Genomic DNA, 14545 nt, shown 5'->3' with positions numbered 1-14545 from the left:
TTCCTCTATTTCCTTTTCTGGTTGTTCATCGTTAGTGTATTGGAATGCAATTGAGTTTTTTGTTGATTTAGTATCCTACAGTTGCTCTGACCTTGTTTAACATTTGGGTGTGTATGTGTGTGTGTGTAGTCTTAAGGGTTTTCTAGGTCATCTTGTCTGTGGTCAAAGGTAGACTTTTTCTTTTTCTCTATAGATCCTTTCTCTTTTTCTTATCTAATTACTATGGCTGGGACTTCTAACTCTATGTTGAATGGAAGTGGCAAAAATGGATATCCTTGCTTTTTTGCTGATGATAGAGGAAAAGTTTTCAGTTTTTGGCATTTGAGTATGATGTGGGCTACAGGCTTTTTATGTTTGACCTCTCATATATTGAGGTAATTTCTATTCTAGTTTTTTTTAGCATCATGAAAGGGTGTTGAATTTTGTCAAGTGCTTTTTCTATATCAATTGTGATGATTGTAAATTTTGTTCTTCATTCTGTTAATGTGGTATATTACATTGATTTTTGTATAGTGGGCAATCTGCACCACAGAAATAAATTCTGCTTGGTTTTTTTCTTTTCTTAAAGATTTATTTATTTGAAAGAGTTACACAGAGAGAGGAGAGGCAGAGAGAGAGAAGGGTCTTATATCCGATGGTTCACTCTCCAATTGGCCGCAACGGCTGAAACTGTGCTGATCTGAAGGCAGGAGCCAGGAACTTCTTCCAGGTCTCCCACGCTGCTGCAGGGGCTCAAGGACTTGGGCCATCTTCTACTACTTTTTTAGGCCATAGCGGAGAGCTGGATCGGAAGAGGAGCAGCTGGGACTCGAACTGGTGCCCATATAGGATGCTGGCACTGCAGGTCATGGCTTTACCCACTACGCCACAGCGCCAGCCCCTCTGCTTGGTCTTGATGTATAATCCTTTCTATATGTTGTTGAAGTTAGTTTGCTAGTATTTTGTTGAGGATTTTTATGACATTATTCATCAAGAGATCAGCCTGTAGTTTTCTTGTGCTTTGTCTGATTTTGGTTTCAAGGTAATGCTGGCTTCCATGGAAGAATGAAAAGGTTTCCATTCTTTTCATTTTTTCAACAAGTTTGAGAGGGTTGATATTAATTCTTACTGATATGTTTGGTAGATTTCTTCTGTGAAGCCATCTGGTCCTGAGCTTTTCTATCCTTGGAGGTTTTTGTTTACTGATTCAGTCTCGTTACTAGTTAGAAATCTGTTCAGGTTTTTTCCTCTCTCCATGATTCAATATTAGTTGGTTGTTGGGGCCAGCATTGTGGTATAGCAGGTAAAGCTGCAGTCTGTGATGCTGGCATCCTATGTGGGAACCAGGTCAAGTCCCACCTGTTCTACTTTTAATCCAGCTCCCTGCTAATGGGCTGGGAAAAGCAGGGGAGGATGGCCTAGGCAAGGTACCTGCCACTCATGTGGGAGATCTGGATGAAGCTCTTGGCTGGCTCAGCCCTGGCTGTTTTGATCATCTGGGGAATGAACCAATGACTGGGAGTACTCTCTCTCTGTGGCTCTTTACTTTCAAAATAAATAAGTAACTTTCAAAAAAAGAAATCTTGGTAGGTTGTCATGTTTCTAGAAATTTATCCATTTCTTCTAAGTTGTCTAATTTTTGGTGTTTAATTGTTCACAGTGATCTCTTAGGATCCACTGTTTCTGTGGTATCAGTTGTAATGTCTTTCATTTTTTATTTTTGTCATTTGATGTTTTTTCTTAGTCCTATTGAGTTTGGCAATTTTACTGATATTTTTAGTGAGCTCTTAATTTTGTCATTGTGTCTGTAATTTTTCTCTTCTTGATTTCTTTTTTTTTATACTCTAATCTCTATGATTTCCTTCCTTTTGGTAATTTTGGGTTTATTCTTTTTTTAGTTCTTTATGGCATAAATAAGTAGCTGAGTGCTTTTTCTCAATGTTCATGAGTGTGTTGGCTCCTTTCCAGGCTACTGGAAGTTTTCTGGTGCTTTCAAAAATTTCTGTGCTCTTGTTCTCACAAACCCCTAATACTCAAGGAATGCTGGTTTCCCATCAGCACTCAAATGAGACAGAAACTAGTTAGTTCCTAGGACAGCTCTGTGAAAAGCTGAAATGTTGGACATACGTTCCACTCTTCTGTTTCCCTCCCATATGTTCCACTCTTCTGTTTCCCTCCCAAGGAAGAAGGCTTGCCTTTTCTTAATCCCAAACTATGTCAATTTGGGAGGGCTGCTGTGGATGAAAAGATGACTTTTCATACCAGTTTCAGTGTGGGTGTTCTTGGCTTTGAGCATTCTTGGGGCACTGCTACTTTTCCTGATTGGTTGCTGCCATTGACATTGAAGGCTTTTTGGACTGCATATTGTTAAGTTGGTGTTTTGCTGGGGAACGAGGTCTTAAGCTTCCTGTTTTACTATTTACTGACTCAGTGTCCAGAATTTTTACTGGGATTTTGTGATGGAGATATCTTTGTTTGAATTCTTGGCAGTTTAACTGACCTGATCCTCAGGCCCTTTTCTACCATGTAGATTGGGCTGATTATCACATGGCTGAAAGCCTCAACCATCTCATCCTATTATTCTTTCTGGCAGGGCCTCTGGCTACCTGAGTCACATCTGTAGCATAATGTATCTAGGTGCTCACCATGAGTCTCCTAGTTAGAATACCTTAAAGGGCAGTTGGAGGATTTAGAAGTGACTTCCTATACACTGAAGATAAAGACCAACCAAATTCTTTGTTACACTTCTTTGTTGAAATATAATGATATAGTACACAATCTCTTTTCCCTAGATAATAGTTAATTCTCTCTCTCTCTCTTTTGTTTTTTTGACAGGCAGAGTGGACAGTGAGAGAGAGAGAGAGAGAGACAGAGAGAAAGGTCTTCCTTTTGCCGTTGGTTCACCCCCCAATGGCCGCTGTGGCCGGCCGGCGCACCGCGCTGATCCGAAGCCAGGAGCCAGGTGCTTATCCTGGTCTCCCATGTGGGTGCAGGGCCCAAGCACTTGGGCCATCCTCCACTGCACTCCCAGGCCACAGCAGAGAGCTAGACTGGAAGAGAGGCAACTGGGACAGAATCCAGCGCCCCGACCAGGACTAGAACCCAGTGTGCCGGTGCCGCAAGGCGGAGGATTAGCCTATTGAGCCGCGGCACTGGCCAATTAATTCTCTTAAGAAGTGATAGATTTTCTTCTTTTGGTTATTGTTTAAACTATATGAAGAACTGTTTTGTTCTCCAAACAGTAATGAATGCAACACTTTGAGGGAACTGTAAAAAACTGGTGGAAGAATAAAATAAAAATAAGTTTATTTTTTGTACAAAAATTTTTTAGAATTCATGCAGTTTTTTGCTATACATTTCCATGAACAACTTTTTATAATGAATTCAAATCTGATGATTTAAAATTTTTTTACTTATTTGAAAGACAGACACATATATACACAGATATCTTCCACCTCCTGATTTACTCAATGAATATTCACCACAGCCTAATCTGGGCCAGGCTGAAGCCAGAAACCCAGTACTTAGTCCCACATAGGTGGTCACAACCCAAGTTCCTGAGCCAACACCAGTGCCTCTCATGGTGCACATTTGCAAGAACTTAGAATTGGAGGCAGAGCCGGGACGGAACCCAGACACTGATTTGAGATGTAGATATCCCAAGTGGCATCTTAACTGCTGCACCATATACTCACCCCTTCCATGAACTCCCATGAACACCTCATATTCCTTTAAATTACCTTAAACGAATATGCTACTGAAACAGTTAGGATAGAAAATTGAAATTAGTCTTTAAATTTTTCTTTTTTAAAAATGAAAGTCATATTCTTTTTCTGAGTATAAAAGAGAAATGTTATCTTCTTAGAATTTTGTCTATGAAATACATGAAATCTATTCTCTTTATATTAATAAAAATTTAAAAAAGCTAAAAGGGGGCCGGCATTGTGGCATAGCAAGTTAAGCTTCTGCCTGTGACTTTGGCATCCTATATGGCTGCCAGTTTGAGACCTGGCTACTCTACTTCCCATCCAGCTCCCTGCTAAAGCACCTGGGAAAGCAATGGAAGATGGCTCAGGCTCAGGCTTAGGCCCCTGCAACCATGTGCGGAAAAACTTGAGCTTCTTAGCTTCAACCTGGCCCAGCCCCAGCCGTTGGGGCCATTTGGGGAGTGAATGAGCAGATGGGAGATAACCTCTCTCTCTTTCTCTCTTTTTCCTCCTTTCTCTGTAACTCTACCCTTCAAACAAATTTAAAAAAAAAGAAAGGAAGAGGAAAAAAATGTTTTTTGGTAAAAAATTATTTTGGAAAACAGTCACATTTAAACTAACAGAAGTCTTTTCATATTCATATTTCTCACTTTTGTTTTTGTTTGTGTCAATAGTGGACACATTTAAACTCACTTATGTTAAAAAAACCACTTTTGTTAGGGGCCGCCACTGTGGCTTAACAGGTAAAGCCCCTGCCTGCAGTTCCAGGATTCCCGTGTGGGTGCTGGTTAGAGTCCCGGCTGCTCCACTTTCGATTCAGCTCTCTGATATAATCTGGGAAAGCAATAGAAGATGGCCCATGTCCTTGGGCCCCTGTACCCGCGTGGCAGACCCAGAAGAAGTTCCTGGCTTTGGATTGGTGCAGCTCCAGCTGTTGCGGCCAACTGGGGAGTGAACCATCGGATGGAAGACCTCTCTCTTTCTCTGCCTCTCCTCTCTCTGTGTAACTCTGACCTTCAAATAAATAAATACATCTTTTGAAAAAACACTTTTGTTAATATCATCTAGGCCTTTGCATAGTTTTTTTCCTACATAACCCTACATATACATAACTCATTATATAACCTACTAGAGTTCATTATCTTCTGATGTTGTTAATCTTTAGTAATATGGTTTTATTATTTCCCTGTTTTTGCATGTTAAGATTATTCCCAGCTTTGCATAAGTTAGCAACTCTATTGGATTTTTTGTTTTAAATTTTTTTCTTTATTGATTTTAAAGTATTAAAAAGTTTGTGACTTCATTATTAGTGCTGTTTACTATCTGTATTGTTCATTATAATAGCCAGAGCTGTTCTTTCAAGGCAGTTAACATTCCTTTGTATTGACTTATAGTAGCCTGGAGCTTGGAAAATCTGGAACTTTTCCCCTTGATTTTCTCTTTCAAAATATCAAGTCTGTTTATATGGTTGTCAATATTTGTGCTTTAAGCCAGCAGTGGGGGTATGTCTGCCTGGTGTGCCATATAAAACCCATGAAATCATTTGGTCTGGTTCCTGTCAAAGCAGCCTCAGGCAGGACTCAAAATTCAGTAAATCTATAGCAGGCTAATTCTTTTTTATTTATTTATTTATTTAATTTTATTTTTTGACAGGCAGAGTGGACAGTGAGAGAGAGAGAGAAAGGTCTTCCTTTTGCCGTTGGTTCACCCTCCAATGGCCGCCGCGGCCGGCGTGCTGCGGCTGGCGCACCGCGCTGATTCGATGGCAGGAGCCAGGTGCTTATCCTGGTCTTCCATGTGGGTGCAGGGCCCAAGTACTTGGGCCATCCTCCACTGCACTCCCGGGCCATAGCAGAGAGCTGGTGTGGAAGAGGGGCAACTGGGACAGAATCCGGTGCCCCGATCGGGACTAGAACCCGGTGTGTCAGCACCGCAGGCGGAGGATTTAGCCTATTGAGCCGCGGCGCCGGCCAGCAGGCTAATTCTTAAGTTGATCATTTTGTATGACCTGTAATTGATGTTGTAGATATCTAAATGGTCCTTGACAGAAAAGAGGTTCCCCACCCCCTGCTTAAGAATAATACTTTATGGCCGGCGCCGCGGCTCACTAGGCTAATCCTCTGCCTTGTGGCGCCGGCACACCGGGTTCTAGTCTCGGTCGGGGCACTGATCCTGTCCCGATGCCCCTTTTCCAGGCCAGCTCTCTGCTGTGGCCACGGAGTGCAGTGGAGGATGGCCCAAGTCCTTGGGCCCTGCACCCTATGGGAGACCAGGAGAAGCACCTGGCTCCTGCCATCGGATCAGCGCGGTGCGCCGGCTGCAGCGCACCTACTGTGGCGGCCATTGGGGGGTGAACCAACGGCAAAAGGAAGACCTTTCTCTCTGTCTCTCTCACTGTCCACTCTGCCTGTCAAAAATTAAAAAAAAAAAAAAGAATAATACTTTATGTTTCTTATAAAAAATGTACAGGTTATATTTCTTGTATGTAGTCAAATTTACTTACTTGGAATAAGATTTTGTGTGTATTTTTGAATTTTTTTTCCTTCACAGCTATACCATAATCTTCCTCTTCTTTTTTATGCTTTTTCCATTGTTCCAGTTGGGCATTTGTATTAACGTGAAGAGATTGAGGACAAAATTTAAAGTAAATTTTAAAATAGAGATGGGGAATAATGGATACTTCAGTTTCACAGTGTGCATAGATAGGTTTTAAAATTTTATTGATGGGTCTAAAATGAAATCTAGATGTTTTGGATGTTTCCCTTCTTGTCTAGGGTCCTGTATTAATAGGAAGTTCACAAGGTGGTGTCAACATTGAAGATGTTGCTGCTGAGACTCCTGATGCGATAGTTAAAGAACCTATTGATATTGTAGAAGGAATCAAAAAGGAACAAGCTGTCCGGGTATGTTATATTCTGAAAAATTTTGAATTTATGTTTAGAGCATTATAATACTCAAGAAAGATTAATTAACTTTATTTAAGTGAACTTATTGTCAAAATGTAAAAAAAATTTGAGTGTCAAGACAATGTAATATCTTTAAAATTGTGACTTTTGGGGGTATCTATAATATCTATATCCTCTAAATATTTCAGAATCTATCTTTAACTGTTTTTAAAATGACTTTAAAAATGTCATTATACCATTATCATATCTTGTATAATTTATAGTAATTCCTTACTATCATCACTTTTCAGTCATTCAAATTTCCCTACTTGTCTCAAATTATTTTCTTTATATATAATTTGTCTGAGTCAGGATCCATACAAGGTCATTACTGTTGGTTAATATATCTCATAGATCTTTTTCTAATTTATAGGTTTCCCTTTTCTTGCTGTCTTTATCCTTTTTTTTCCCTATATATTTGTTGAAGAGATTGGGATGATTGTTATCATTACTCATAGTCTAGATTTTATATTTCCTTGGTATAATTTAAAATATTCCTGTTTCCCCTTTATTTCCTGTAAATTGTATAGAATGATAGAGACAGGGTCTTATATTTATCTATGATAGGTCATTGGTTTTACGTTTTGAGGGTTTATGGATGACACTTTTTAGTATCTAATGAATGCTTTGAAATTTCTCTCAGTGTATACACAGATAATAGTACAGTTTGACTATAATTTGATTGGTTTTCAGTACTGTTCTTTCCCCCTCTACCATTAGCTAAAAAACAAAACAAAACAAACAAACAAACAATCAAACAAACAAAAAAAACCATTAAATTAGATACTGCGTCTTGTAAAGTTGCTTGATAATATTTGTGATGCTGCTCCTGAATTAAACTACTTAGTTTGGATGTAAAATGACTAAGTCTACTTGAATATTAAAATTTGAATAAAATGAAACATCTGTTAGTGAGAAAACTATGTCAGAATAAGTTGTGTTGAGGTACAACAAGAGCAAGAATCTTGTGCAAAGGTTTAATGGAAGTAGAGAAACTCCCCTTAGTAGGAAAATGAATATCATAAATGCTTAATTTGCTTAGAGATTTGATTTATTAGGTAGTTATGTGAGAGTGATGACTAGGGAGTAAAATTTAGATGAGGAAGAAAATATGTGATTTAGAAGAATACTTGAAGGAGTAATCCAAGATTACAGCATCTTGAACAGTGCACAGAGACAGTGCCTAGCACAGTGCTTGACAAGTTAGTATCATACAGCATTGATCAGAATTCTGCAGTTCTTAAATTTTTATGCTGAAAAATAGGGTAAACCTTTAGTAATGAAACAGTACTTTACTATTTATTTGAAATAGTTCTCTCTCTCTCTCTTTTTTTAAGGTTATTTATTTATTTGAAAATAAGAATTAGAGGGAGAGGCAGATGTTCCATCTGTTGGTTCACTTCACAAATGGCTGCAAAGACCAGGGCTGAACCAAGCACATGGGTGCAGGGGCCCAACAGTTGGGTCATCTTCAGCTGCTTTCTCAGGTGCATTGGCAGGGAGCTGGATGAGAAGTACAGCATCCAGGACTTGAACTGGTGTCCATATGGGATACTGGCACTGCAATTGGTCACTTAATCTATGCCATGGCGCTAGTCCCCTTGAAATAGTTCTTAATCAGTTCTTAGTCAAAGTTTACATGCATTCCTTAGCTTGATCTTTTAGTTTCTTTGTTGAAATTTGACTCTTTGCAAAAATTATATTCATTTTGCAGTGTATTAGTCCATTTTTTATTACTTTGACTAGAATACCTGAGAGGAGGTTTTTTGGGAAAGTAATGTTTAAGTTCAGGAGATTACAGTTCAGGATTGGGTTGGCCCCATAGTCTAGCATTTGTGGAGACATGGGAGCTGGGAAGCAGAGAGACAGAGAACCTAGGCTGAACTTGAACTCAAAATAGATAACCCTGTGGCAAGGATGCTCTCGAGGATGTACCCCAAATGATCGAAAGACCTCCCAATGCCCTTATCTTTCAGATGCCACCATTAGATCAAAAGTCCACCCTTAGTCAATCAACCATTAACAATAAGACAAGGATTTAAACTGCTGAATAAGTTTTGGGGAGATGAATCCTTTTCAACCCATCAAAGAATTTAAAATTTTCTGTTACTAAGAACCAAAAGAATGTATTGTAGTTTTAGCAGTTGAGAAAAGAAGAAAGAATTCTCCATTGTGTTCCTGTGCAGTGGCAGCACTGTTAGAGTAACCATATAGACTTGTGTATCCTTTGTACCAGTGGTTCAGAATTGCTGGTGGAACTTTGAAATTGATAGATGCCTGGTCCACTGTAGAGCTTGTGAACTAAAACTTCTAGATTGGGACCTTGATATTGTACTGCTTAAAAAGCTCTACAGTTATCACTAATTAGGATTCTCTGTTCAAGACTACAGACTCCTCTATTAGATTAAAAGCTCAAATAGCTGTGTCTTTTGGGCCCAGCACAGTGTGTGGCTTAAAATAGGTGTTCAGTAGATTTTTGAATGAATGGGATAATACTTGTGGACGTCGTATGTATTCTCATTGCTTAGTGGACATTCTTCATAAATTTTGGGACCATTGGGATTATCAACCCTCCCTCTTGTGTAGTTTAAGTAAATATAAGTATCTTTCAGTTTAGGTTGGCTCTGTCGCTTAGATGTAGTAGAGGCAATAGAATAAATATTGGAACTGAAATCCAGATGCTTGGCATATCACTTCACCTGTCTGAATCTCTTTCCCTGTGAAATAGGTATAATATTTACCTTGTGAGGACTCTGAATAAAACACTTTGTTTAACATTTATGAGTAGTAGCTGCTAGTGATTAATATTTGATTACAAACAACTCATGCTTGTCATTTAAGTGATAAACTATACTTTTTTCTTTGCAATATCTTAATGTTGATTGGATATATGCAAACTTGCTATAATAAAAAGACGAATTGCTTTCAGCTTGCACAGAAGATGGGATTTCCACCTAACATTGTGGATTCTGCAGCAGAAAACATGGTCAAGCTTTACAACCTTTTTCTGAAATATGATGCAACCATGGTAGAAATAAATCCAATGGTGGAAGATTCAGATGGAGCTGGTAAAGTATCTTCTTCTATCAGTCATTGATTTACATTTATCCATGTATCAGATGTCTCATTAAGGCAGTTGAAGTGAACTGTTTCTTGTTTTGAAGCTTACTTTATAATAGAATGAATGTGAACAAAAATTAAAGAGACCCATTAATATAGTCACCTTACTAGAATATGTGTATGTATTTATGTGTGTATACAAGGGAGTTGAATTGCACTGTCCAATAAGGTGGCCATCTGTGGCTTTTAAATTAATTGAAATTATGTAAGGGTGGGTGTTTGGCACAGTGGGTAAGCCAACACTCAGGATACCTGCTTTATGTATCATAGTGCCTGGGTTTGAATACTGGTTCTGCTTCCAGTTCCAGCTTGCTGCTGATATAGTATGCACTGGGAGGCAGCAGGTGATGGCTCAAGTACTTGGGTAACTGCCACTCACATGGCTCTGGATTTAGTAATGGGCTCTTGGCTTCAGCCTGGCCCAGCCCCAGCTGTTGCAGGATAGAACTCTGTCTCTCTACCTTGCAAATAAAGAAAAATAAATAAATAAAAATAATATTTTTAAAAAGAGGGAAAATAATTATTCAAGATATAAAAATTTTCTTCCTCAGTCTGTTCACATTTCCTGTGCTGAGTAGCCACAGGCAGGGTATTTCCACCATTGCATAAGGTTCTGTAGAATAGGGTTTAGATTATGTAGTGTGATGGGAAGGAAATAACAGTAATATTGGGGAATTAGCCATCTATTTCTCCATGAGTTTTAGGCTTTAGAGGCATGATGGCTCTTTATGATTCAAAGGACATACTTAGATTTTAGGTATTAAAATAGTTTAGCTACTAGAGAAGATTAACTTGTCATTTTGAAAGCTTTCCTTTTCCAGCCAGTTAAAAACTAGATCAGATTTAAACCATTGTGTGTTTTTAAAAATTTAAGATGGTTGGTTCTATTTTGATTTTTCTCACTATTTTGTATTAACTGTAGATTATTTGATTTTGTTTCATTGTTTGTTAGAACAATATTATTGTTCTAAACTCAGACAGTTCTAATATTAATCATTTGTAGTCTACTTTTCACTTTTAATTATCAAAGAAATAAAAATTCCATTGGGCATTTATTTGGTAATGCAAAGAATTACTGCATTGTTTCATGATAATAGAGGTAGTTGATAAAACTGAATATAGTTTATAAAATGTTTACTGTTGTATTGGAGTTAATCTCATTCAAGCCAATAATGAAATGGTATTATGTTTTAGTTTTCAGTTTTTTTTTTTTTTTTTTTTTTAAAGGCAGAGTTAGTGAGAGAAACAGGGAGAAAGGTCTTCCTTCCGTTGGTTCACCCCCAAAATGGTTGCTACGGCCAGCATGCTGTGCTGATCCGAAGCCAGGAGCCAGGTGCTTCTCCTGGTCTCCCATGCGGGTGCAGGGCCCAAGTACTTGGGCCATCCTCCACTGCCTTCCCGGGCCTCAGCAGAGAGCTGGACTGGAAGAGGAGCAACCGGGACAGAACCGGCGCCCCAACTGGGACTAGAACCCGGGGTGCCGGCACTGCAGGTGGAGGATTAGCCTAGTGAGCCGTGGCGCCAGCCATAGTTTTCAGTTCTTTGACTAGTTATATTGAGAATTGTTCATGTTTATTTGGCACGTTTTCTTTCTACCTGAATTTACTATATATGTCCTTTGCTACCTATGTTAGTTTCTTATGGCTCCTGTAATAACTTTAGATGACTTAAAACTTCTCTGACAGTTCTGGAGAAGTTCAAAATCAGTATTACATGAATTCAAGATGTCAGCAGGGCCTGAGACTTTAGGGAAGAACAACTTCCTTACCTCTTCTAACTTCTAGTGATTTCTTTGGCCTGCGAACACTTCATTCCAACTTCAGCCTCTGTGGCCACATTGTCAACTCTTCTGCATATGTCTATTTTCCCCCTGCTTCTGTCTTTTTAGGACATGTGTGATGTCATTTAAGACCCAGCTAGATAATCCTGCATTTTCGGTTCCTCTCAAAATCCTTAATCACATCTGCAAAATTTTTACCATATAAAGCAATATTCACAGGTTCTCTGAATTAGGACCTATTAAACTAATTTGATGAGGCCTTTGTTTTTTTTTTTAATATTATTTATGTGGTTCAAAGATCATAACGAAATACATTTCCATAGTTTTTCTCAAAAATTTTTCTTTCCATTCACATTTACTCCTCTTCCCTCTCTCTTCAGTTTTTGGTTTCTTGTTTTTTTCATGTTTTATTTTTAAAAAGTTTTTATTTCAGCATAGTTTTTATTTTATAACTTTATTTTACAAGTAAAAACACATAAAATATGTTCTTAGCTATCTCCCTACAGAAAGATTTTATATTGTATACATCTTGTTTTATCATGATATATTCTGATGATCTCTCCATGTATATGGGCTGTTCTATTAAGGATGCTAACCTCTTGTTTGACATTTGACAAATGTCTTTCTGAGTTTGTCCATTATTTAAGTCTCTTAATCAGCCAAGATTTTACTGTAGGTGTACTTTTTTTCAGTTTTTCTAATCGTTAAAGTAGTATTTGCCCACTGATGTTTGGTCCCTTCTATCATACTCAAATATCTGATCCCATGGATCTGATACTTTCATTTTTTAAAATGACTTACTTATTTGAAAGTTGGGGGAGAGAAAGAGAGAGATATGTATCTTTTTTAAAAAAAGATTTATTTATTTGAAAGAGTTACACAAAGAGAGAAGGAGAGGCAGAGAGAGAAAGAGAGAGAGGTCTTCCATCTGCTGGTTCATTCCCCATTTGGCTGCAGTGGCTGGAGCTGAACTGATCCGAAGTCAGGAGCCAGGAGTGTCTTCTGGGTCTCCCACATGGGTGCAGGGCCCCAAGGTCTTGGGCCATCTTCTACTGCTTTCCCAGGCCATAGCAGAGAGCTGGACCCGAAGTGGAGTAGCCAGGACTCGAACTGGCACCCATATGGGATGCCGGCACTGCAGGCAGTGGCTTTACCTGCTATACCATAGCACTGGCCCCGAGATGCTTTGATCTGCTGGTTCACCCTCTAGTTGGCCACAATGGCTAGGTCTAGGCCAGGCTGAAGGCAAGAATCAGGAGCTGCTTCTGGGTATCCCATGTGGGTACAGGGGCCCAAGTACTTGGGCCATTTCCTGCTACTTTTCCTAGGCCATTAGCAAGGATCTGGATTGGAGGTTGAGCAGCCAGGACATGAGCTGGTGCCCATATGGGATGCCAGCGATGCAGGCTGCAGCTAAATCTGCTTGTGCCACAACACTGACCACATACTTTTTTTTTTTTTTCTCTTAAAGGGAATGTTGGTGTCTTGGTTATCTTTTTAAAATTTTATTTTTTACTTATTTGAAAGGCAGAGAGAGAGATACTTCATCAGCTGGTTCACTCCTCAAATACTCAGAACAGCTAGAGCTGAGCAAGTGCAAAGCTAGGAGAGTAGAACTCAGTTTGAGTTTTCCCCATGGGTGGCAGGGACCTAAGGACTTGAGCCATCACACTGCCTCTCAGAGTATATGTTATCAGGAAACTGGAATTGGAAGCAGAGCTATGACTTGAACCCAAGCATTCTGATATGAAATGCAGGATATTCCAAGTGGTGTCTTAAAGGCTATACCGGAGGCCTGTTCTTGGTCATTTTTGTATCAATAATTTTTTTAATCATTAAAGTTCGTAAAGAGGTTGATTTACTTTACAGTTTTGGAGGCTGAAAGTCCAAACAGCATAATTTCAGTTTTAGTGAGGATCCCTTGAATCATATATGGTGGAAGATGACATCATCAGTTTTTCTGTAGAAGAAAGTTATGCCATTTACAACAATAGGGATGAACCTGGAAAACATTATTTTAAGCGAAATAAGATACAGAAAGATAAATGCTACATGATTTCACATATATGTGGACCCTAAAAATGTTGAACTTGTAGAAACAGAATAGAGGTGGTTACCAGGGTTAGAGGATGGAGGGAGTTGGAAGATGTTGATCAGAGTTGGAAGATTTGAGTTATAAATTTGGAGATCTAATGAATAGTATGGTAACTATAGATAATGAAATTTGCTGGAAAAAATATCTTAAGTATTCTTACCGCAATAAGGTAACTGTTAGGTGCCAGATTATTAACTTTATTGTAGTAACTTGACTGTAGTAATCAGTTAATTAACTTGATTGTGATATATGTTATACATATACATATATGAGAATGCCATATAGTATACCTTAAATTTATATAATTTTTTTAAAAAGTTTATTTATTTGAAAGAACAACACAGTGGGAAACAGAGATAGTGATCTTAACTTTCTCTGGTTCGCCACTCAAATGGCCACAAGAGCTAGATCTGGGTCAGGCTGAAGTTGGGAGCCAAGTTCTCTAACCTGATTTCCCATGTGTATGTTAGGGACCGAAGTACTTGGGCCATCTTCCACTGCCTTCCCAGGAATATCAGCAGGAAGCTGGTTTGGAAGTGGAGTAGCTGGGACTCGAACTGGCATTCTGTAATACTGGATGCCAGTGTCATGAGTGGTAGCTTAACCTGCTACTTGCAAGGAACCCTCAACCAAAGCCAGTGGACCAGTGCTCTCATGTGAACGTTTTATACGCACAGTTCCCTCAAAACCATCATTCCTGCTTTAGGTACTTGGATATCAAATTACAAATGCCTATTCATAAGTAACCTTTAAAATCGTTTTACAGATTTCAAAACAAATTATGCTGGAGTTTTACTGGAATTGTTCAAATCTTATAAATTATTTAGGAAAGATTAGCATCTTTGTGGTCAATTTTGTTTTAACTAGAAATACGTTATTTTTCTTTCTTTTTTTCAAAGATTTATTTATTTGAAAGAGT

At 38.7% G+C, this 14545-nt stretch overlaps 1 protein-coding gene across 1 annotated transcript in view; it reads left to right on the top strand.

The window, feature by feature from the left end:
* The window catches only part of SUCLA2 (succinate-CoA ligase ADP-forming subunit beta), a 64349-nt gene that overhangs the window by 29794 nt on the left and 20010 nt on the right, over positions 1-14545 (top strand). The window contains exons 5-6 of the mRNA XM_062194182.1: positions 6461-6589; positions 9561-9699. Of these exons, the coding sequence (XP_062050166.1) occupies positions 6461-6589; positions 9561-9699 (268 nt within the window). The remainder of the gene's footprint in view (positions 1-6460; positions 6590-9560; positions 9700-14545) is intronic.

The sequence above is a fragment of the Lepus europaeus genome, chromosome 6 (assembly GCF_033115175.1).
Source record: "Lepus europaeus isolate LE1 chromosome 6, mLepTim1.pri, whole genome shotgun sequence".
Lineage (NCBI taxonomy): Eukaryota > Metazoa > Chordata > Mammalia > Lagomorpha > Leporidae > Lepus > Lepus europaeus.
Note: the sequence above shows the minus strand (reverse complement) of the source record. Positions and strands in the feature narration are given on the sequence as shown.